The sequence below is a fragment of the Rhipicephalus sanguineus genome, chromosome 1 (assembly GCF_013339695.2).
Source record: "Rhipicephalus sanguineus isolate Rsan-2018 chromosome 1, BIME_Rsan_1.4, whole genome shotgun sequence".
Taxonomy (NCBI): domain Eukaryota; kingdom Metazoa; phylum Arthropoda; class Arachnida; order Ixodida; family Ixodidae; genus Rhipicephalus; species Rhipicephalus sanguineus.
Window position 1 is genome coordinate 225,141,208 of NC_051176.1, and position 26,151 is coordinate 225,167,358.

General features: G+C 41.1%; 1 protein-coding gene across 4 annotated transcripts in view; it reads right to left on the reverse strand.

Annotated features, from left to right (window-relative positions):
* Positions 1-26,151, reverse strand: part of LOC119373329 (solute carrier family 35 member C2) — a 41,516-nt gene that overhangs the window by 13,859 nt on the left and 1,506 nt on the right. For 2 of the 4 annotated variants that reach the window (XM_049419837.1, XM_049419835.1), the window contains exons 2-8: positions 19,320-19,534; positions 14,848-14,920; positions 12,898-13,066; positions 10,941-11,024; positions 9,394-9,573; positions 2,142-2,267; positions 1,454-1,533 (exon numbers count right to left, since the gene is read on the reverse strand). In XM_049419837.1, coding sequence (XP_049275794.1) covers positions 1,454-1,533; positions 2,142-2,267; positions 9,394-9,573; positions 10,941-11,024; positions 12,898-13,066; positions 14,848-14,920; positions 19,320-19,534 — 927 coding nt within the window. Of the gene's footprint in view, positions 1-1,453; positions 1,534-2,141; positions 2,272-9,393; positions 9,574-10,940; positions 11,025-12,897; positions 13,067-14,847; positions 14,921-19,319; positions 19,535-26,151 lie in introns of all 4 variants that reach the window. The other 2 variants (XM_037643360.2, XM_049419832.1) reach the window with 2 other exon arrangements.

A 26,151-nucleotide genomic window follows, 5' to 3' on the forward strand; every position in this document is an offset into this window, starting at 1 on the left:
TGCTTTCAGGTAGTATGCGAGGGATTATTGGTCAGCTGCCAGCTCGTAATAAGTTCACGTGCTACGTGACGCCAACAAGGCAGAAAAAGAGTGTTCCACACTCGCCGTCATGGCTACTGGCGGCGCTGACTGACGCTCCCACGTTTAATGCACACATATACCCTATAAAGTGGACGGGGGGATGGCCGCCGCGGTAGCTCAGTTGGTAGAGCATCGGACGCGTTATTCGAAGGTCGCAGGTTCGGTCCCTGCCCGCGGCAAGCTATCTTTTCGTCCACTTTTCTTTCTTCACAATTACCTTACATTCATTACTAAAAACATCCCCTATACTTTCCTTGGCATTATTGTCTGTTAGTTCTCATTAATATTGTGTATAACAAAAAAGAAAACGAGCCCTTGAAATTAACACTTCTTTCCTTCATTCCTAAGCTACACAGTGGCTTAAGGGTGATGTAGTGATAGTTTGACCATATGGGGCTCATTAGCATGCGCCTAGATCTCAAGTGCACAAGTGTTTTTGCACTCTGTCCTAGAGGAATGCAGCTTCCATGGCTAGAAAATTAACGGCACTATATTGTGGTCAGGAGACACCAGTTCGGCATGTGGAAGTAACAAACTGCAGTCTGTTGTGCAATCAAAAAAAGATATTATATTCTGTCCTCATACTGCACACAAATAATTTTCATAGCTTGTGCCTAAGCTGAACTTATGCAAAGAGAAAATCTGCACAGGAATTACTTTTCATTGCATAAATACACACCTGTTATTCGAACTTTATGTCAACTGTCCCCTCGTGGCATTTGCCATAAGAAACTTTGTTGCCATTTTTTCTGCCATTAACCCTTTGACACGCTATGTACACAATTGTGTACATCACTTGTTTTTGCCATTTGTAACGACTAGGGGCTAAGAGAGAGCAAGATACATTGAGCTTTAGATAAAATGAACCTCCTGCATAATAAATTTGTCTTCATTTAACTTCATTTTGCAGTGTACTGTTGTATATGATCAGTTTGCTTAAGGCACTACGCAGTTCGACGAGTCGTTCGACGTGCCCCTACCTGCGAGCCACGTCAAAAGTATATAATTTTTCTTTGCTCCAAATGGACATACCCGAAAATGAATTGACACTATATTTCTGGCATAAGATTCCATTCTATTAATGCAAAAACAGAGCATGAATGGCATCACAATAAAGATATTTAGTTACAATTGAATTAGAATTAATTACTATAACACAAATAAATTAACGGATTATGACATTATTTTTGCAATAGAATATCGAGTGCCTTGAAATAACGTAGTATCGATTTGACACATTTACAGACAGTTCTTCATAGGTGGCGTCTGAGAGGGTTAATGCACGAAACACTCGCTAAGGCATACTACATGATAAGAAGACAGTGAGAAGAGCAGGTGGCAAGCTAGCAGAGCGGTGTCAGGCATCACGTACCTTTCTGCATGTTAAAAGCGGAAGAAGCGATCCAGGAAGAAGCATGCACGTGACTCGCATGATGGAATCGAGCCCCAGCCCTGAAATAGCACGGCAAGTCATTGCCTACAAGGGGTGCAGCTAAGCCAAGTGAGAGAGTACATGCATTGTTACTGCCCTGGAAGCATAGTAAGCAAGCTGAGAAGCACACAACTGCAGAGGTTGCAGCTCTTGTTAGGCCAGAAAGGAAATGACATGTATAACAGTTATGCCAATTGAGTTTGCATGTCGTTACAGTTTCCTTGCAGCAAAACAGACACAGTAACTGATATTACGACGACACACAAAAAAGGCAAGGCAGCATGCTCCTGCCAATGTGCACTTTGTCTATGTCCCTGCACGTGACCAAATGTGACTACATGGCACAGCACGAAAAACAGCATAACCTGCAAATTTTGTAAATAAAGCTGTCTAGAGTGGAAGGGGTGATCACTCCATCATTTCTTTAGTCTTGGCGCACAGACAGAGTAATGTGTAGTTAAGGGAGTGAATAAATGAAGAAGAGCACACTTGGGGAAGTGCAAGGCTGCATCACACACAAACAGCATACACATTTGAAGGACTGAGAGAAAGTGCAACAGCAGGTATAACAGCTGCCCAAACAGGCCAGCCACAAAGAGAAAAAACAAAAAATATTGTGGCCTCTTACCGTTAGTGTTGAATGACTTAACAACAATGTGTAGAGCAATGCCCAAAAGGCAGATGATTAAGCCCAGCAAATTCATTGAGCTCATTTCATCTCCACTGTATTTGACAGCCAGGTACAGTGTGCAAACTTCCTGCAAAAGAGCACTCCACATAAGGCTACCAGAAATATGTGATTTGAATACATGTCTGCATTGTTCTATTGCACCACTTCCCCCAACCCAAATTTTTAGTGTTGCAATTTTCATTACCTCTCTCTTGCTTGTTTGTTGCTCTGTGCCTGAACTCTTAACGCCACCTGACCTAGCATATTCCTGCCGAGATCGGTGTCATCATGGACATAATGTTAAACACACACAGGTTTAGCAGCAACCCTAATCAAGTGGTTTCTGAGCACAATGTGAAAAGCCTCTGCATGATTAACAGATTATCACAACATTAATAAACAAAGCAAACACACACACACAAAAAAAAAACCTCCATTCCCCCATGAAAAATGAAAACAGCATCTAGGTGCTGCAAATGAGTTTGAAGCAAAGCTTAGCTTCCCCTATGTGCACGGTCAAAAACCCTTACAATAAATAACTGTGCTCTAAGTTATGGCATAAAATAATGCCAATCTGATGCCTGCTTGATGAACACCTTTTGCAATGGCAGTTTCTATAATGAAGCAAGAAGTGCAGGATACAATACAGTATTGCTTACACTGAAGCAAGGCTTCTGTGCAACTTTAGGCTGTACAAATTGTAAGAGTTCAATGCTTCAATGCAAAGCAGATGACAAGGTGGTAAGGCCCCGCCCAAAAGCGAAGTCTGGGTGTATCACGGCCTTGACCATTTTGTTTTGTTTCTTTTCAACGTGCTCACTGTTGCTTCCGGTTCAGGTGTACATGGTACTCTCTTTCCCTGAGATGGGCGCTTGGGCTGCCTCGCATCATTTCCCAGCATGGAGCTAATATTACATTAAGAGACCAATCAGAGCACGCAATGGTCCCAGCATCTTGCTGGAAAGTGGAGTCATTCCAGCATCCCAAGACAGCCGCAGTATCTATGCTCGCAGCTACACACACATTGTAGTGCATTAGTGTGGATAGTGTACCATTTGCTATGCGCACATGGCTAGAGTGCACCCTCATGCTTGTGTCCTCTTTATCTTGCACCAGCTCAATTGATGCATATCATATAGTAGTCAAATACATATTGCACATATTTAAGCACTACAAATTAGCTTAATATGAAGCAATGTTTATGAGTAATAAGTTAATGAGTTAAAGTCATAATAAGTAAAAGAAAAAAGGTATTTCAGGGCCTCCTTTAATCTAAGTTTTCTCAAAAGCTCCAGGCAAAAACATGATCATGCCAATGACTGATGGTTCCACATGCATCTGGCTTGAAACCTATGTTGAATATTGTCACGGGCGGAGAAGGGCAGCGTGGACTGCTACTATGCCTTCCCACTATTTAGGTTCAAGAAAGAAGTACAGCTAATATTCATTATAATGTACAAATAATGTTTAACATAATGTGGATGAGCAGGCAATTTACTAATACAGCAATACAGTAATACCTCGTTAACTCGAACTCGCATATCTCGAAAAATCGGCTAAGTCGAAGTTTTCCGCGGTACCGAACAATTTCCCATAGGTGCAATGTATTTATTGCCCTTTATCTCGAAGTATTTCCGTGCCCACTTTCGGTTATCTCGAAATCTCGACTGATAATGGAACCGAAACTTCGCCGCTGAACCGTTTCACAAAATACTAGCGGCAAAATGTCATACGTTTCACAAGGTTCGCGCGAGGCTGCCGCGTTTACGACGAAGTGGGCACTGTTCCCGAAAGTAAAGTCGGAACCTAGCGGCATACCAATTTTGTCGAGCAACCCTGTGTCACGTCATGTGACGCTATAGACGTGCACATAAGCAGGCCCTGCAAAATAGCTCGGGTCGTACACGTTTTGTTTACCGCCAGAGATGCGATTTCAGCATTTTATTTACGCAAGGCACGTTGCGCGGATTTTTTCTTCGGCCGTGCGATGTGGTGAGGATAACGCCACCAAAGCAAAGCAAGTCACTGATGCTGCAAAGAAAGGTAGCCCTAATCAAAGAAACGGATTCGAGGCTCGAAGTTTCCGGACGTCAAAACGGCGCTGAATGTGTGGCATCGTGCGAGAGGAGCCCCTTCCAGTCACATCGACAGATAAGGCCGATTCTCTGGACTTAGCGGTGGGCTAAACTGACCTAGCCTGCAACATCGGATGGTTTGACCATTTTCTTAAGCCAAACAACGTGGCGTCACGCACAGTGATCGCGGCAGCGTCGACGCAGCTACTCGAGGGGTGACGACATCCGCCGAAACAAGAAACATGCTTCGCTTGATGCGAAATAAATTTGAGTGCAGCGGCGCGGATGATCGGCACATGCGATGTGTTAAGCAACTCGAGAAAGCTTTGCTAGGTGCAAGTGTTACTGAGAGGCAGACCAGCCTTAGTCGGTCTCTCTGCACTAAATAAAAAGGCAGTGCCGAAAAACACAGCTGGTTAATAGCGCTGGTATGTCATTATTTTTCTTCAAAACCTTTACAAAGAGCCAGTTTGGCGCTCCCGTTAAGAAAGTGGTCAGTAGAGATAACGTTTCTAGATAGAACTGAACTTCTCAATGGAATTTGCCCAACTTTGCTTATCTCGAAAATCTGCTTATCTCGAAATTTTTTCTGGTTTTTACTACTTCGAGTTAACGAGGTATTACTGTACTTACTTTTCTCTTTAGTTTCTTAAGTGATCAAATAATTCATTTTTCAATAACTTTCAAGACGCAACCTTTCCACTAACACCATAATGAGAGAACACATTCTGGATTATTGACAGTCTCCTTAAGGTGGTAGGCCACTCTAAAAAAAAGTTTTTTTTTAAGAGCAGCCAGCATTGAAATAACTTTTTCTTCAAAACAAGCATGTCTTATTTAACTTACCCAGCCATTTATAGTGTAAAATATTGATTATTTATTTACTGGGAGGTAATCTTTGTCAAAAATTGCATTAAAAGTGGTAGTCACGCCAGCCGTGATAAGTGACTAATGGTTGGCTTAATTCAGTAAAGTTTTGGCATTTGTGTAACTAAAAGTTGGAGCTATGCATTGAACAAGGATAAATATTATGCAGTAAATATCAAGGAAGTAATGTTAAAAAAACCAAAAAGACGGGGAAAAAGAGCCAATTTACACTGAACCTGTTTGCAAAATCAGCTGTGAATTCAAAAATATTCCATCAATTTCCTTTATTCTAGTTCACTGCACAGATATATGTGTTTTAAATTGTTATACACAATTTCAGTTCAAAGTACACACTGAGAAAAAAAGCTATGAAAGTTTGCGTCACATGACTTAGAGCAAATTCTTATTTTGAGAAAAAGACAAACAAAAATTTCAGAGCTTGCAAAAGGTGTGCGTCCCCCTTCTGGCCGTTTTTTGAGATTTAAAAACAATTAGAAACACAAAGTTATATTTAATGACATCACCTTATGTAGCATTCAAAATAAAATTTCCTAAGTATTTTGAATATCAATAATATACACCAATTCCACACGGAGGCTGCCATTTTTAAAGCACTCCACCGCCGCAGCGCCGTCTATCGTCTGCGACGTTTCGCCGCCCTTCCGGTGTGTGGGGTTCCGCGGCGGTGTATGCCGCGTATGCGCTCGGTTCACAAGGTATTGCTGTTCTTCGCGGTGCACGGGCAAAACAGGGCAACGCTTTTCGAGTGTAAAGGCGCTGATAAATAATCGCTAAGCTTTCAGCTTCAAAACGGCTGAAACAGCAAGCAGCGGCGGCCCACGAGACGTTCCCGCAGCAGCGCCGACGATGAGAATAATGCCAATGCAGTTCTTAAGCAGCATGTGTAAATTGGTAATTGCTTTGTATGTTTTGTTATAGCTGGCCGGGTGAGGTTCTTGGAATAATCACTATAAAGGAGCGTGAACATTTAGGACAACTGTCGAAGTATAATCGGAGAAACGTAAATGGAGACGAGCGAACACGTAGGCCATTATCCGGCTGCGCGCTAGGTGCGCGCATTAGTGTTTAAGATGGCTCCCGGGTTTCCGTGCCGTGATTATTCAAGTTCAACGTAACTCTAATCCCTAACAGACCATTTTGGTTCCGCTTGGCACGTTGCAATACAATGTTCACAGAACGACAGGAGCACAAACACCGATGCCTGTGTTTATTCGTGTCACCGTCGTAGCTTGTGGCCTCTGATCCTTGCACAGGATAAGGAACAGAAGTACGACGTGTGAGCTCAAAATTCGGCGTTGAAACAACACCGATGATAAAATAAAAATAAGCCTGTTGCACATCTGGAAGCGTGGCATATGGCGTAAGTTCGCTTCGGCGCGAGCCGCCGCCACTAGCGATACGCCGAAAGGGCGCTCGTTTTTGGTAACATTATTGTCAATTTGCTTTCTGGCGAGTATTTCAGAGGCATTACGACGAGCGCACGTGTCCAGGTAACGACCTGGCTTTAACGAACGTGGGCCGATTATTCACGACACCCAGGCTGCCGCGCGAAAAAAAAAAGTGCGGTTGTCATAACGCTAACCCAGTTATCGTCACAAAATTGACAAGTCGAGAAAGAACGTGCTGTCGACGAAACGTTAGAAACGCGTACCTACGCCAAAGAACACATCTCATGCGGGCCTTTCTGTCATGTAGATTGAAAAGTGCTCATTCAATAATCTCGAAATTGCACGCACTAAGATGGAACATTTTCTAGCCGCAGGCATTGTAAATCATGTGCTGTAGCATAGAAATCAGAGAGGTTCATGAGAACAACTCTTGGCCAAACATTTTGTGTATTAATCGTCAGCCTTGACATTGGTTCTCTTTGGTGCAGATGATAAAGTGTACCAGCACCCAAGCACAATCACAAGCTGGTGTGGTGACTTGGAGAAATGACCATAAGTACAGACACCACATATAATAATATACTATTTGTCGGAGAAGCAGGCGTGTGACCTGAGAGAAGCGAAGTCATTTAAAAACATTGTGCACTTCGCATGCCTTGGCTGCCAGTCTTTCAGGCTTCCGTAGCTGTTGCCGCAGCCAAACACAGCGCAGTGGTAGCTTGTCGACCTGTTCTCGTCCAACATTTCGATTTGCGGCAGCACAATTGTTTCAGCGCGTCGAAAAATGGAAACACGCTGACCTGTCACGCACCACGCAGTGCAAAACTCGGGAATCCGCACACACCAGCGGCAGCGGTCGGCCGAGGTGGAGAGAGAGAAAGCGGTGAAAATACACCGGTTCGAGGCTACGCTCCTCCTCTCCGTGAAAACGGTCTATAGACGAAACCACTTATTTTCGAAACCAACGCAATGTGGTTTCGGTTTTGCAATACGAGCATAGGGTATGGAAAACTTGCTGTAACTCGAGAACTAATGATGATAGGAGGATAATTTTTGTTGCAACATATTTTTCAATGTTTGGGTGTGCGCAAAAAACAAAAAAAACTAAAAATCGAACTCGCGAAAAAAAAATGTGACTTTTGAAGGTGGCCTACCACCTTAAGAGGTAGCTTTAGATTTCGTACGATTCCAATTTCTATACTATTCACCAAACAAGTATGAAAAAAGAAAAGCACACACACAGAAATTCTATATTTAGGTAAGCAATGAATAGATTTGGATGAAGTACCATATGTGGAATTATCGTGACTTAGGGGTATAGATATTTACCTCGGCTTTTAATTTGACTGCTGAAAACTGACAATTTCAAAAAAGTTGAATAATGAAGTTTATCATTTTATCAACTCTGCTACAAGAGCAGTCACTGCAACTATATTGCCTGCATGCCTAAAGTGGTGAAGTCAATAGGTTACAGTTTATGCTGAATAGTTACAATGTGTACACGAGCACTCCACAAGCCTTATTCACATACTACAAGTACATTTAAGAGCAACAATCTACGATTTATTTTTTACCTAGACATCAATTTGGTGTACAGTTATCACACTGCAAAGTTGCGCCTTAATATTAAATTCATAGCCCATCTACTACAACAATGATGTGGAAGCTGTGAATGGAGCTACAATATGGTGCCTATCTCATTTTGTTCAATATTCTTATGTTTCATGGTACTCTTTGGCCATCTTCACACACTGTGGTCTAGTGGTTATGCCACTGTGGTTAGGCCACTGTGGTCTAGTGGTTATGGCACTCGGCTGCTCACCTGAAGGTCGCGGGATCGAATCCCGGCCGCGGCAGCTGCATTTTCGATGGAGGCGAAAATGTTTGAGGCCCGTGTACTTAGATTTAGGTGCACGTTAAAGAACCCCAAGTGGTCGAAATTTCTGGAGCCCTCCACTACAGCGTCTCTCATAATCATATCGTGGTTTTAGGACGTTAAACCCCAGATATTATTATTATTATTATTACTCTTTGGCCATCACAGGTCCTTGCTCCGTTAAATGCATAGGTCAATTTTTAATGTGCTACACGACGTCATAAACACATTAGTGTGATAAGTGTTGATGAGCCCAGAAGAGTAGTATTGCAGCTATAGATAATTTCGAGACATTCAATAATTAATAGTATTATATTGACAAAACAATTATGATGGACAGCTATATTCACATTCACAGAATAGTGAAGCAACTCATATGCTCACAAGTGCTTATTTTATTGAACTACTTTGCCTTGTCATGTAAAATTAGAAGAAAATAACCAAAGGTGACACTGAGCTTTCATATCCCAGATGAAGCTGCCTGATGAAAGCCTCTGTTATTGAGGACAAGCTTTGTGCAAGTAATTATCTGCAAATGCAATTTCGTACATAAGCCTTTTAAAGGCTTTCATGTGATCCTCTACGGCTTTTACATAGTATTGTAGTAAGTGCAGGATAGGGCTACTAGTTTTACTACACCATCATGCAACATTTTCCACCTTATTTGGAAAACACAGAGCAAAAAAAAAAGTTTTCTTTTCCAGTGTAAGTGTCTTTTTTTCTTCTGTGTTGTACATTAAAAAGCATGCTATTGTTGTTACACTTGTCAACGTCGATGAAGCTTCTTGGCTTCTTCTGCATTGTCTCATTGTGCAGTGTTGCTACACAAATGGAACCAGTAACTAATAATATGAATGGTGTCACTGTCTAACTGAAACTTTTTGCACACCATATGGCCACACTCACAAACCACGTAAATTTATATTTGCTTAGAAAATACTAGAATGAAACACATGCCCTTCTTTTATAATTCCCTTCACCACTTGCCTTTATAATGCCAGCAATGGAGAGTGTCAAGCTGGAAGTGTACGTGAGAAGCAAGTACTCGCTTAGCTCCATCAAAAAAGCGAGCAAGGAGCCTGCCAGGACGTACTTGCACGTGCGCAGCACGACTTCAGCATCGCGAAAGCGAAACACCTTCTCTGAAGTCGCAATTGGGATTCCTGTGAAGGAGACCAAGAAGGGCATGTCTATGTGCACTGGCAAATTGGCTTTCCTAGTAATCTCCTGCTTCTTTTATGTGAAATTATTTTATATGGGAAATTTCTGCAATCAATACAAAACTAACAGCAAATCTTGATCCTTATTATCTGCACAGTGCAAACAGAAACAAGAATTTTCCTGTGACTATAACTACAGTTAACATAAACTTTGATGCTGAATATTTCTATTTCAAATCTCCTCTGTTAGAAATGTTTAATTTTGAATCACCATTTGGGACAGATAGCACAAGCACATACATTCTGGACACACTGAAGGCTACCAGCGTAAAATGTAGAGAAACTCCACATTGACCTTTGATAAAAATGCACTCAACCAAAGTGAGTTAATACAGAAGCACAAGGCTTGAAGAGAATTTTAAGTACATCTTGCAATAATCTGAATAACGTCGAGACCGGCAAGAGTGATGATTCAAATCTGTCAGTGATGACGTTATCAGGTTACCAGAAATGGACATTAGTACAGCAAAGAGGAAGATATACAACAAGCAAAATTTTTGCTTGGCTCCACTATAAAAAGGCAGAGATCTTGATAGAAAGCTCAAAAACACCTTCAGAAATTGGTTGTTTTTAAAGCGAAACTATATGTAAGTAATTTTTTTAGGTGAAAAGTTCAGCGTAAACCAGGATGAACCACAAAGAATAGATGAGACAAGCACTGGCGCTTTGTGGTCCGCCCTGGTTTACGCTGAAGTTTTCACCCTAATAGCTATATGTACCAACCAGGCCCAACAGTAGTCTTATTGAAGTTTCTATAAGTAAACTTTTAACAGAATTGACACCTGAACAAGTTGGTTAAGCTTAATCTTGGGTAACAGCACAAGACAGCTATGCGAGATAAAGCATTCTATGCTACTTCCCCCGGCCTTGCAGGCATCGTCTCCCCAAATAGACTACTACTTGGGCCATGGGGTGTGTAGCAAAAGAGAAGAGCCGATCAAAAAACAAGCAAAGAATTTAACATGAAAAGCTGCCACGTATGGAGAAAGAATTAAACAGATAAAAAATGGAACGAAAATGCATGCATAGCAAGAAGTATTGAGCTACACAGAAGTGAACAAGTGTGACCTTTGTCGAATGACATGCATAAAAACACACTAAATTTGCATTTTCTTAAGGTACTGTGGCTGCATTAATACAACTTTAACTGTTATTTAGGTCAAATTCTGGTTCAAATTCTTATGTGTAAAAGTAAAATAAAATATGATACTGCTTGCAAAACCAAAACGTTATTAAAAAATTCAACTTTTTGAACTCCATCATTGCATTTGTCCACATCTGCTCTCGGGTCAGGAGAGATGTACACTCACCTTCAAATGCTATAGCCAATGGAAGAAGGCCAAGAATCATCCATGGCTGGACATGGAAGATCATGTCAATTGGATTACCTAAACCTGCATTTACACAGGAAGGAAAAGCATAAGAGCAATTATTAACCCACGGAAATGTAGCATTCTGCCCATCATAGATACAACCTTTTCCGATATTAAAGGGGTAATGAACCATCTCTCAAGCTTGGTGAGAAAACATATCCTGTGAAAAGCAGACACTTCTATGAACAGTTCAGCCAAATCTTACAGACGCACGACTGCAAGATTTGGCTGAGCTGAGCCCCTGTTCGGGTGAGAAAGTTGTGAATTGTCACTGAAACACGTGAATGTGACTGTACACCATGTGAACCTTCAATGGGTTGGTCTTCCTTTGGTGAAAGAAAACACCCAAATTCCAAATTGCCATGTAATTTTTACCCACCCAAGAGAATTACTGAGTATTTTGAGTTGTCAACTAATTCAGCCTAAATCTTTGGTCTCCTGGTCAGCTCAGATAGAGCAGTTCCCCTGCAAAAGCACTATTCCTGAGTTCTTTCTCAAAACCAGAACGAATTCTTCAACGATGATGCTTCCTTTCTGAGAAACTCATATACCGCATTTTCTGGTGTATAACACATTCATTCTTTTTTTCTTCCAAAATTTTCGCTGGTATGTGTTATGCAATGGAAGAAAGAAAAAAGGAAAGAAGAGCACCACCCGGTGTCATCATTATCAGCTTTTGTGTGAGAAGTTCGAGAAGTCTTGGCAATCCACAGTAGCTGCAGCTTTTGGCTTCCAGATGCCATTTATCTTTTGTATATGTGTGTAAAGCTGTGATGCGATCGTTGTTTGTGTGCTCATTCCAAGCACCAAATGCCACAGAGGCAACGTCAATCACATGCTTTAAGGTGCTTACGAGGTCGTGTTCAAGTTATTCAGATGCTGAAAATGGCAACCCAGTGATGCTGAAAATCCAAGCGGTAGAACTGTTGATGGTGCATCAGAGCATGAGGCCTTAATGGATTCTAGTTAAATGCAGAAAATATGTTTCCTATGCCTTAGTAGAGAATTAGCTCCAAACTTTATGCTACTAGTATTTGCAGCTCAGAAGAACTATGTTTACATAAGTTCAGCGCCATGGGAGGATATATTTTGCATTGAATGTACAAGCGTGTATAATCGCATTTTATCATGCCAACTGAGTTCAAAATAAGCGTGACTTATATACCAATTTTTACTGCGATAGTCATGAAAAGTAGCAGGTGCATATTATGCAAGCGTGTGACTTACACACCGGATAATACATTAGTTTTGTTTTAGTTTCAGAAGCATGACTATTTTCTCTCTAAAAATACCTTCTCTACTATGCAGAATTAAGCACAAGTGATTTAGCATAGAATGATAGCTCAGTTGCTATGATAGCTCAGTTGCTATGGCATTGGGGTGCTGAGCACAAAGTTGCAGTTTCGATATTGGCTGCAGCGACCACATTCCGATGGCGGTGAGACGTGAAAACACTCATATACCTTGGACTCAATGCATGTTAAAAAAAAAATGCCAAGTGGTCAAAATTAATTCGGAATTTTCCACTATGGCATGCCGCATACTCAGATAATAATTGTGGTTCACCAAACCCGAGAATTTACTTCTTTTTTATTGCACCAATATGGATCACGTAAGCTAAGACACTCTTTACTATATGCAGCCACTCTGTGCAGTACTTTCTGGTAATTTTAATGCTAAGTTAGAGAAAGTATTTTCAACACCAGTGCTTTGTAATGCTTACCAGTATAATATCTGTTATTTGAACGCATATCACAACCACTGATCTCAACACCAGAGTGGAGCCTTTAAGGTGCAGGAACCTTGGTAACAACTTGTCATGAAGCCTGATGCAGATACACTCAGACCATTAAGCAGGTTGTACATTCTGATGGAACAACCCTCATAAACTCACCGACTTCTTTGCGTTGCATCACAAGTTGAGCAAGGGTCCAACGGAGCCCAGCAAGGAATGAGGCGCTAAGAACGAGCAAAAAACCCTCTGTGTTGAACTGCGTTGATTGGTAGGTAAACATGAAAAGTCCGAGTGCTATCAGAAGTACAATGAACACAAGGGAACACCGCTGCAAGAAACAGAGAGCCAAGGCGTTTTTTTAACATTCAATGTACGGTTATCAAAACAAGGTACAGCAATTTACAAAGAGAACTTGAAACCATAGCTGGAGAGTTAAGAAAGGCACAGCTACACACATGGAATTTCAAAGAATTTGAGTGATTGCATGTAAATTCAGACACAAATGTTTACAGCTCACAGAAACACCGGAAAGGAAAGAGTTCCTCACATCCATAATCTGTAAATGAAACTTGGGCAACCTACGCTAACAGCTGAAATGGCTTATACCTCACTGCATGCCTAATAACCAACAGATTTACTAATCTTAATGCAATTTCCAGATGCTACAGCAGCCACAAAATATGTTAGCAGTTCTTTATGTTGTAATGGCTTTTATTTATTGGCAGATAATGCCATAAGAAGTCAGCAGAAAACGCGAACCAGACAAGTAGTATGTAAGATGATGGGGCTGGTATAAAGAAGAGGAAAAGCGTGGTGGCTTAGAAGGTGCAGTCATATCTGTCACTAAACAAAATAAACAACAAAGAAGGACCTGGCCGTCTATATACAGAGCCGGCATCGAGACCGCTCCACCTCGAGGAAGAAGAGTACCCCGGTCCCCCTTCCCCAACCCCCTTAGAGCAAGCACCTCTTTTCTGCCGCAAGGTCTAACCTATTTCATGCGGAAATAAAGACGTGTCAAAAAAAAGGAAAAAAAGAAAAGAAAACAATAAGCACTTATTCTGTTATGCGACAGACCCAAGTATGCCGCAAATATGACACGTGCTGTGTCTCATTTGCTGCGACTTTGCCTATTTAGCTTTCTCATCAAATCATATTAGGTAGAGTTGTCTTGTACACTGACCAGCCTCAATTCTATAATTATAATATGTATACCAAATTAATGAAATTATTAAGCTGGACAACAATGCAAGTATCTATATAGTTAATATAATCTTTTAATAACTCCTTGCACCTATTGGTGCTTGTTGCTCATAATAATGATCTTCAAAAATGCATGCTGATGATTTTTGCTAATGTAACTGATAACAAACATTCAAAAAGTGGTTATGTGGTCACAATATTGCACACTCGTGTGTCCATATAACGGATTTGTTGTTAGCCGCAGTAGCGTAAATCCAGATAAACCACAAGGGGGGCACACTCTTGGCCATGGGGGCCATTTTGTTTTTATAAATATAGGTTTTATATTTAATTATATAAAAATTTAAAATCATGCTTTGAAATAAAATTTTAAAAAAATAAACGAGCATAGCTTCACATCTCACGTAATTGCATTGTGCTATTGAGCGTTCTTGAAAACCGATCGAATGGTAGTTTCAATTTCAATACAGCTTTACACAGCTGAACAGTACTGAACACACTGCAGGTGTACACGTACTACGAAATAAAGCACTTTAAAAAAGTTAAGAGCGCTATACTACTTCAATGTCAATTGAAATATGATGCTTGAAAAATAATTTTAAGAGGGGGACACTTATAAGGGGTGTCCCCCCCCAAGCCGAAACACAAGGGGGGGTCAGGACCCCCCTGACCCCCCCTATAATTTACGCCAGTGTAGCCTCCAAAATTATGGTGTCTGGCTACAGCACAATGCTATTCAACATTCTGCCTACAACATCTTAGCTTTTTCTTTAGCATTTAAATGTATTCACGCTATACATTTAGCTTCTTATTCCACAACACCCATCATTGACCAAAAGATGTACTCCACTTTCTCTTGACAAAAATAAAAGAAAACTCAACAAAGAAAGAAAAGGGCACACTCACCCTGCGCTCAAGTCCAAAAACAAGGGAAAACCCCAAGATAAATATAATGCAAGTAGATTTCGTCATTGTGTACCTGCAAGATACAAAGGCATCAGGTCAGCAACGTACTGCACGGCTGGGTCTAGTTCTCTTGTGGCATCACTACAAGGATGCCATTATGTAATAAGCTAACAATGGAAGCAAAGAAGACTGCTTAAGCTGTAAGTGACAGGCAGAATTAAGATGCAATTAACAATTTATGTAATGAGGTCTTGAGGAATAAGCTTTAGCACAAGTAATAGCTAATAATTTTCAATACAGTACTAGGTAGGTTGCAAAGCAAAAAAGGAGAGCCAGTAGCATTACAAGAGCAGGGACACACTAATTCAAATGGTGACAGTGACTTGAGCTTGAGAACACACCACTTTCTCCTATCACACATGCTAAGGCTGGTCATTGATTAGGTCTTAAGTGAATTATAAATACATAAAATAAGTTATTATATACATATATCCACATACAACATGGATGAAAATGCATTTGACAATTTCTCGCTATAGGCATGTGTGTGTGAAACAGACTGTTTGAAATATGCCTACTGCATGTCCCTAAGTATTGCCTTTGTACCAAACATCATTACAGTGAAAGCAGGTGAAAAAAAAAAGAAAGGACATGCAAGCAAGTTCCCATGATGCATTCAGGTGTTGGGATCCATAATAGCTAAACAGCTGGCTTGAGGCATGGTTGTATGTAATTTTACTGGTACATGTCTAATAATAATAATAATAATAATAATAATAATAATAATAATAATAATAATAATAATAATAATAATAATAATAATAATAATAATAATAATAATAATTTTCTGTGTTTTTTATGCCCCAAAGCCATGATATGATTATGAGAGATGCTCAGTGATGTATGCTACTTGAATCACCATTTTCATAATCAGCTGCTCTAAAATGGTGTTTGTTCCCTTGCTAGATTGAATAAATTGCCAGTAATTTCAGGGCAAATTAGGTTCAGTGTGGTCTCTGGAGAAGACCTCTTACCATATTAAGCAGGATCTGCAGTTATGTTCTGTTCTAAACGAAGGAGGTGCAAACTGCTCAAATAGGCAGTCTACCATTCCCAATGACCTTCCAAAGCACGCACATGTAGCCACTGATGGATAAAGAATTATGCAGCAAGTGCCCCTCAAAGAAAACGTTCAGGCATGCACTTGCTCATCCTAGACACCCTCTCCTTCCTTATCCATTGCAGCTATGTCCGCACCTCAGCCTTGCTCGGTTGCTTCCTTGCTGTGAACATCTTGTTGAGTTCATGCCCTGACCGTTGCCCATTAATAAAGGGAGGTCAGTTGGGCAACAAGTGCCACTGGTGGCACTCAACCCACTGTCTAGTGAGCCAGCAGTGAGTCCTTGTGAAGCTCTGATGTGATGTCTAAGTTGTATTGGTTATTTATTTTATTTAGTTATTTGTTTATTTAACAATAGATGATTGTCATGATGCTTGGGGCAAACAGTGACATTAGACAGTCACCTGACTGGGCCTCTAACCCGATATAAAATTCATTGCACAAGAAGATCATGTAAACTAACAAAGAGAACATATACATAATGGTACAAAAATGCAAGGGAAATTCTGCCTACTATGATGGGCATTACAAAGTGACAGGACATACTCTATGTGAACAATACAAGGAACAGGAGAAAAAATAAACATCTCATGGTTAAAGGCGGAGAAAAAAAAAAAAATGAGAGAACACATTTTATACTACAGCTCAATAACTGAATTCATAGTATAACAGAACACAATTAAGCAGTGCGAATAAAGTCAGAGTTGAGAAAATAAATCTTTGATTGTTTGCTAAAGTAATGGAGGAGAATATGCAATTAAAGATAGTATTTGCTGGTGGTTCAAAAGTTTGGAATATGCCAAGTTATTAACTGCAGTGCATAATTAGTTCTAGCTTTTGAATTGATAAATTCAAAATCCTTAAAAGCATATTTTGGGGAAATGTTAGTGCATGTGGATAAAGATACTTGACAGTCAGATGTGTACTGAATAAAAATGAGTACAGAAAGGTGATGATTATACATTGCACGAATAGGCATTCCAGTGTATCTGCATGTCATGAATAATTAAGGGAATAAATCAATGAATAAATAAATAAAGAAAGAAAGAATGAAAGTTCCCCCTCATAGAGCTGAGGAAATTTTTTTTTTTCGAAAGTGCAAATGATATCCATGTCACTGAAGGGGTTAAAGCCGGCTATACAGTCTTTCATTCATCATGGTACATCACAATGGCAGTTATGCACTCCTGCACACAAAGATGAAGGGGAAATGCTGGTGAGTAGTTACTTTTAACGGGAGGTCAGTCCTTATTCCCTTCAAACAGCCTGTCTGTGCTGTGAGCTATATTCTTTGTCCCCAAACCTGGCGAGATTTTGGCGATTTGTTTGTATCGTCCCTTTTTTTTTTTTTGATGCAGTCGTTGTAGTTGTTGTGCCATTGGCATGTGTAAGAACAATGATTGAATTGTGGAGGCACAATGAACAGTTGGATCACATTCTATTGAGGGAAGCCTCCACTGCATTCTTCATTTGTCAGTGGGCATTGTAAACATGCTCTTTTAGCATGCAAAGGTCTTTTTTTTATAGTGCTCAATTGCATAGACTTCTGACAATAAATAACTTAATTACACATGATGTAACATAGCCTCCAGCTAGCCCCTGAAGTTATTAAACTATTATTGCAATTTTCAACTATAAAATTAAGTTATTTAATTGTGAGGTTTAACCTCCTGAAACAGCACGGTAGGTTACAAGGGACACCGTAGAGAAAAGTTCCAGGCTACCAGGTGTGGTATTCTGTAAGTGTCCACTAAATGGACTGTCTGTTTCAGTGTGCACTCATTGGATAGAGACATAGGCGTGCGCAAAGGGGGGCCGGGGGGTGGTCCCCCCCCCCTTGTTCACCTAAGAGGGGGGCGCAAAGTCAGCCCCACACATTGACATAATAGGGAGGGGGGGCGCTGCGACATGGGGGGGGAGGGGGCAATGTCAGTGCCATACACTGACATAATTGGGAGGGGGGGGCGCTGTGACGAACCTTCCCCGAACCCTGCGCATGCCTATGGATAGAGATCGAAGCCAGGGTTCACTATTGGAGCTGGCTCGCTCTCAAGACTTAACCACATCACAGCATGCTGAAGTGGACAGTGCACTTAGTGGTTACTTACAGAATACCACCACAGGGGTTTTTAAATGTGCAACCAATGCTCTATACAAGTGTTGTTGTACTTCATCTCCATTGGGTTGTGGTCTCTGAGGCTGAGATCAAGCCTATAACTTCATGCTTGGCAGTCACTATAGCATTTGAGAGGGTAGACAAATTTAGCTTGTCTGGTCATCCTTAGGAGCATTATTTTAGGCAAGCAAATGCACTAAAATGCATGCAAACAGAGACAAAAATGTAGAATTTAACTAAGCACAGGGAAGTGCTGAAGTGGTATAGATGTTCAGATGAAGTGCAGAAAAATTCTGCTTAAAAAGTTCAACTTAAAGTTTGTTGTGTTTTATAAAAGCTATAAGCATGTCAGGAATGCATGCAGCCCTAAAGCAGAATCAGAAGCCTATTCTTGCATGCATTTGCATAATCAAAGTAGTGCCTGTTTGTTACTAATGTAAATACTAAATACTAATATTACTAAATACTAAATACTAAATACTAATAAATAAGGTTTTACATCCCACAGCTGAATTGAAAGCTATAAGGGATACTTCAATAGACAGCTCTGGTGTAGTCTTGACCAACTGGTGTCCTTTTGTTCGCAACCACAATTAACTACATGAATATTTCTGCGTTCTGGCTAGATCAGAACTGGCCACTGTCGTGACCTTATGCTCAGCTGCAGAATACCATACAGTGAGGCACAGCAGCGGGCAGTAATGAAGTAAGCAGGCCTGGGTTTTCATTAGGAGTATAGCTCTCATATTACGTAAACAAGTCATGATCTTCTGCAACATATATTGCTCTAGTTTTCTTTCCCTGAACAATGCCACATTTTCTTTGCCTAGACAAAATGTCCCTGAGAGGTCGTAAATAAAGCATTCTACAACTTTTCAATCACTTTGATAGTAAAATAATGTTCTAAACCTATTTAGAAAAATGATAAAAACAAAGAGCATAAAAATTTGCATGCTAAATAACGAAATTGTCAATAAAAATGAGAATTAGGGGAAATCCAAGTGACCAAGACTGCATTACAAAGTAAACAGCGTCGACAAGCTTATACAATGCAATGCCGCTGAAAATGAGGAACCAGTAGGAGGAGACAGACAAAGCACTTCTTGTGGTTCCTCATTTGTTTGCCCTACTTTATTCTACAACCATGTTGTACCGACTTTCCCAAGCTTTGACATTAGCAGCATCAACCACTATGGTGAAATGAGTAATGTAGCCACCATATGCATGAACACTTACAGTGACACAGTAATAAATTCGAAGCTCCAGTTAGAAAAGCCAATGTCCAGTGCACTGGCTACTCCTGTGATGGCCAGCTGCTTGACATAAACTGCCCAGCCAAGCAGAATGCGGGGTTTCCCAGTGAAGATCTGGTATGCCAACCGCAATAACCCTGACAGCACAAACTTCACCACTAGGTGGCAGATGACCACAGTCAGGGGGAAGCGAAACTCCTGCAAGGAGAACAGCAAGAAAAAGTCAATTATGAAAGATGCTAAAAGAATACGAAGCCATGACTCCTCAATCATACCTGAACAGACCATGGTCAGACACATAGCATGTCCATGAGAGAGGAGGAAGAAGAGGAAGCTGAGAGGCAGTAGTAGCACAAAACTAAAAAAAGCTATTGAAGAACAGCCAGCACACAATTTCTTTCAATAAGTAGCAGTTGCATGGCTAACAGCTTGTATAAGTCAATATAAAGTCTATGAGAATATGAATAAAGTGCAGCATTATAAGTCCCTGCCATGAACTAGTGAACTATATTGCCTAGGCTGTATAAACAAAAGCATTAAAATTATGTCACCATGTCATCAAACGAAAATACAGTCTAGGTGACTACGAATAACTAATTCTCTGAAACCACTAAAGCAGAGTAAAACCCACTCCTAATGACACCTCATAATATGTTCTTTAAATAATAACTGCTTTAGAATTACCGCCTCTTATCGCGGCTCTATGTAGAAATAAACAGTGGCACTTCACAATAATACAACCACTTATCATGCCCTGAAAAAATGCCAAGTCTTTTTCTTATGCAAAAAACTCTTCTTTTTAAAAGAACAGTCACATGTGGGTATTTTTCTTAGGTGGAATGCTTTTGTCTAAATAATATAGACACATCTAGGCCCTTGTAATTTTTGCGGATAGGCTACTTGGGCTGGTGTCCAACAGGGGCAAAAAAATTTAATTTTGTTGATTACTTAAAAATTGTTTGACTACATTTTCATTGCCCACTTCAGGGCAATGGGACTTAAAAACTAAGGCTGACAAGTAGCAAAGTCATGCCTGACTGCAGAAAAGAATGTGCGTACACCCATACAGTAGAAAAATAGCTGAACATCAGTTTTGCTTGGTCACTGTCTAGACACTTTGGGGTGCTAAGATCTCTGACTGCAAGGATACATGTTAGTGCAAACAAAGGCTCAAGAAAGAAAGAGTAGGAGGCACAAAAGTCGGGCGCTACCAACCTTTCCGCCTCCTAAACTTTCTCTCTCGAGTCTTTGTTTTTTTGTTTGCACTAACAGGTATCCCTATGATGTCAACCAACTCGCACAGCGACAAGCCTTACTCATCTCTGGCTCTCCTGCACAACACAGCCCTATCTTTATCTACGTTTTTAATTCCACTGCCATAAAAATTTTAATTTTTAGTCATTTCTGCTAATAATGTGAAATATTCCAGTTTTATTAAATACCGCGAACAAATAGAAGTTTCAGGAGTGGAATATCCATGTGAGAATTGCACTTGTGCCACTTTTCAGACACATGTAAGAAATCAGCGTTTTTCTTTTTTTTTTCAATATAAATGAAAAGAAATGAACTGCCACACAAGTTACATGAACTACAACTGTGAGAAAAAATTATCGCATTAATAATGCAGTGTACAGTAAGTTAAGCAATATCTGCCTAGAGCTAAGCAAATTAGGGAGACAAAAACATTATGTTTCAGTATGAAACGTAAATATTTAGTAATTTTTTGTGTCCAGGTCATGCAAAATGTAGAAAACTAAACAAGTTTCCAGCTGCAATAGTTGCAAACTTGCAGTAGGACCCCAAACATTTCATACAAAATGCCAACATTGCACTCTCCATGGATAATAATAATAATATCTGGGGTTTAACGTCCCAAAACCACGATATGATTATGAGAGCCGCCGTAGTGGAGGGCTCCGGAAATTTCAACCACCTGGGGTTCTTTAACGTGCACCTAAAGCTAAGTACACAGGCCTCAAACATTTTCGCCTCCATCGAAAATGCAGCCGCCGGGGTCAAGATTCGATCACGCGACTTTCGGGTCAGCAGTCGAGCGCCATAACCACTAGACCACCGTGGCGGGGCCACTCTCCACGGAGAGTGCAGTGGCTTTTTCATGGTGATGACAGCTGATCTGCTTTCCTGAGAAATAAAGTAAATGACACAGTCAAGATGTTGCTCTGTTTTAAATACTAGTCTGCAAAATTTAGCTGCCAACCCGTCAATTAGTGAATGCACACAGTGGCGTACCAACTTCTTCGCGAGTGGGGGGGCAAGCTCACTCCGTCGGCCGTGTGTGTGTGTGTGTGTGTGTGTCTATATATATATAAGGAACAAGAAAGAAAATACGACTTTCGTTGGTTTGGCACTGTATATTTTCACCAATGTTTCGTCAGGTGGACCAGACTTCGTCAAAGTAACAAGTACATCGTGGTCGGTTTCCTTATAAACACGCTTAAATGAGATAGTTTCATGAAAGTTATCAATAGCAAGAATGACAACACAAAATAGAGGTCACACACAGTCGACGTAGATTCATGTGCGCATATTTGGTACTCGTGGCAGTGAAGTCAGGTTACACAGAGTAAGATAGATTGCACATGCAGTTGATATGGCATTACACACTAGTGATATGGCAGTATTATTAGATTGCATGTCACATGGAGGAAAAAGGGGGATGACATCAGCCACGGACGTGTACACGTTCGCGTTTATATTGTACGCAATAAACCTTTAGTTAAGAGTCTCCGCTGTATATGTGTCTTTCTTTGCCGTCTGAGTTGCATTTTGTGCTGTAAAAGCCAATTCGAGATGAAACAATACCGCCTTAGTTTCAGTATGGTAACTTTAAGTGGTTTTTATTAACACAAATCATACCCATTGAGGTCTCATCAGCTCTTGTTACTAAGTTTGTATTTAAATTTCCCACAAAAGATAGTCTGGTATCATATACATGAATTATAAATTTAATGTTATCAATGCTCGCGACCTCATCAAGGCAAATATTAAACAGAAAAGATCCCAAAATGCTTCCCTGGGGCCCGCCACTTTTAACCTGCTTTTTAACTGACCATTCTATTTGCAAACTACAGTCCGAGTTCGGTGTTGTAAATAGGATGAGTATGAAGAACGCTGGTTACTCTTCTAATACAGTAAATTTTCATTTTCTAAACAAATCATGTGGTTGACAAAGCAAAGTGCTTCAGAGAAGTCTTAGGAGTAAGCAGAGTACCAATTTTTTTACTGCAAGAGTTCGTTAATATTAAGTGCTCCTGAGCAGGAAGACCAAGTTCAGTCCATTTATTTTTATGAAAACCACATTGAGTGGGCAGTATAAGGTTATGGATGACTGCGAATAAACATATTATAGTCGGAGATAACTTAAGAAGACAGGAGAGGCCCCGCCCAGACGACCAAAGCGCGGCAACCGATCGCCTCCGCGACTAAAGAAATAGCCCCGCTCATGCACACGCCGATGTTCTCCGAAGGTGGAGCCACCGGCCATCCCGCTCATGACGTCAGTCCCGAGTGCGCGCCCATTGGTGCAGGCTTGTGTTCATCCGCCTTTGAGGAGGAAATGCCGCTGCCTTCTTAAGTTGTATTCGACTATAGGTGTCTTTCGTGACCTTCCTACTTTTTACAGCGGTGGAAGAGGTGTGGTGAAAGAGGGCAAATGTCTCTATACTCCTGCCCCTCCACATAAATAAGCCGTTCAACTAGTCCGCTTTGTCTGCTTCTGTATTGGCTGTTAGCTGTTTATGATTGGTCGACATTTTCTCAGTCGTGCCCGGAGCATCTGCTCATAACACGATGTAACAAATGCCGTGACAGTGACCCATCGCATAATGACCACTTATGTACGACGAAGTAAAACATAAGAAAATAAATTATCTCCAGTACTGCATATTTTTGGCCATTGATTCTTCACTATTGGTAAAGAAATTTGCTGCACCATAAAATCCCCTGCTTGTTATGCGACGCCACAAATTTGCGAACACTCGCTGTGTGACAGTTATGTGGGCACACTAAACAGCACATTACTATGCTGAAGCTTTTTCGTAATTGCCGGACAGCGTAATTCAAGAAGGCTGCCCGCCGATCAATTTGGCAGCGGCTACTTATAGCAGTTGGCGAGATGGATTCATATGCATATAATAAAGATTTCCAGTTGTAGTATAACGATGTTGAGCAGTTTGTGCGCATATCCGCTGCTCTCTGTGAACTCCTTGCGGAAAGAGAGAGAAATAAACACTATTAGGAAAAGGTGAGAGCCTTCGCAGGTGGGCAGTCTTCTTAGTCCAGAAAACTGTGGACTCTGACAATCTCCCTGGTCAGGTCGATCAAGTTGCGGGTCAAGCTTGAAAGCTGGGCTTCCCACTGTGCTCGAGCTGACTGCCTTACTTATTGCATGGTTGCAAGCCGCCACGATCCCTGCAGGCTATCGTTATGTAAGCTAAAGGCGAGGCAGGTAAATTGGAGACTAAAGCGGAAACCATTTTTAGCTCGCCCGACTAGGCCCCCACTCGTCGACTCATGGCAGCTGGGTTATAAAGCAACAGCGAGTCTATTCATTTTCGAAAAAGGAAAATTATTTTCTTGAAGCAGGAAGAACATTTGATCGGTCCATAAAGCGTCTGCTGGTTCCTGCTTGCACTTGCGTCACCTGTGATGTAAATTTCAGGTCAGACAGCGCAGAATAAAAGCATAGCAGAGTGATCTAACGTTATAGAGCCCTTGCTCAGCGGTAGCCTCCTCTGCAATAGTCAAGCCAGGGGAGTAGCCAGTGGCAGGGGCATAGCAAGGGGGGGGGGCACACCGGGCCTGTGGCCCCCCGAAATTTCTGCCTGCCCAACCCCCACTTCAGATCAAGGAGGTGCCCCCCCCCCCCCCGAAAAAAATTTCTGGCTACGCCCCTGGCCAGCGGTGAGTTGTGGCGTTCAACCCCCCTCCCCCCCGAGATTTTTCAATTTTGCTTGCGTATATATACATGTACACATACAAACGCGCACACAAACATACATAAAGTATGGTTGAACCCCCCCCCCCCCCCCCCCGAAAAAAATTTCTGGCTACGCCCCTGGTTCAAGCTCAAGGAGTGAAAGTGTCGCATAGGTGACCCGCAGCACAGAAAGCCTACAGTGTGTGGTCGTGAGACACGGAAGACAATCTTCACATCAGAAGTCTCGGACAGATGTGTTACGATGTATTATTACATAATTACGTGACTGCTGCGTTGAATGAAAATTTCGTCTCAGTTGTTTGTTTCCACAGCCGACAATGACTACTGTCGAAAGTGGGGGAGCTCCGCCCCCCTTACTTTTCTCAGTGAGGGGGCCAGTGCCCCCCTTACCCCCCCCCCCAGCAGATAAGGCTATGGATGCACAATAAAAGAGGCTTGGACATATATGGGATGAAGGGATTTCTTGAATTAAATGCTAATGTGGAAGCAATTTTACTGCCAAAAGCCAGCAACATTTATAGCGAAAAGCTACGCTGAGTTTAACATGGAAGGATCATAATCATCTAGTCACAGCAATAATAATAAATGAATAACATATAGATAAGCTATCTAAAAACAAAACGGAGGCACTTCAGCCATTTTTGAAATCTGGAGCCTGTCATTCTGGAAATTAACGCTTCAATAAACCGTAACATCAGAATGTTGACAAATGTACCAAAAGAATCAAAACCCTCTGAAGCAACAGTTGCAGTGGGCATTGTAATGTAAAAGTAACCCACAGACAGCCGCAGTAGACAAAGAATAAAAGCCAAGGGCATCATATGAAGCAAAGGAAAGCAAGAGGCACAAAATGTGACTTGTCCGAGATGAAAACAGATTTACAAAATTTAATTGTGAAAGAGACTGGAGTAATAGACATACGTGACATCAGTGCACAGATGCTAGTAACTAAGTCAGTCAAAAGGGAAGCACTAAGGTGTTTTGCTTATCTAGAGTGCAACGGAACCTTTTGCTTGTCTTTGCAATCATAGTGGAAGTAACAAGCTATCTCTGACCAGCCCAACGTTGCTGGAAAGGAAAAAGAACTGTCGAAATTGACGTCGACTGGTATAAATGGTTAAAAACAATCAGCACAAATGCACTCCGCCTTCAGCACACAGTATGCCACAACAGTAGATAATCTTTTTATTGTGTTTGTGTAACTGGTCTGACACACTAATGAAAACAAGTTCAGAGACAATATTGAAAAGTGCCTTCAGGCCATGCCACAGCTGCCCTGTCAGGCAGATCAAAACTTCATCCCTCCATGAACATAAATAAGTGGCCCAAGGCAGCTCAAGCCCTCACAAGCTATGAATCAAGATGTAAAACTAAATGTAATGAAATGTGACCAGTGGCGTAGGTTTGGGGATTCTACATTTTGTTATTGTGAAAAAAGTCAGACACATGTTCCATTGTTCTAGAAGACTATAATGTAACTCTGAACAAATCATAATGAAAGAAACAGAACAATAAAAAATAATCTTTTAGTGTCTTAGCGGAACTGTCTGGACTGATATAAAACCACAACCTTGCCACCTCGTCTGATCACAAGGCGCTGAAGAAGCTACAACCTGCGCAAGTAGCTGTGGCTTCTCTTCGACAATATTGGTCAAGCTGGAGAAATAATCGGCAAAATTTACTCATGAAAGATTTCTTCTTTCTTCTGTCAAACATTCAATTTCTCTGCCGAAGAGGTTTTCATTACAGCCACTGCAACTTCGGATGCGAAAGGAAAAAAAAAAAAAAAAAGAAAGGGGGAACATTCGCAATAAGAACGCACCGACATCACAGACCCTCTCTCTCTACCCTCCCC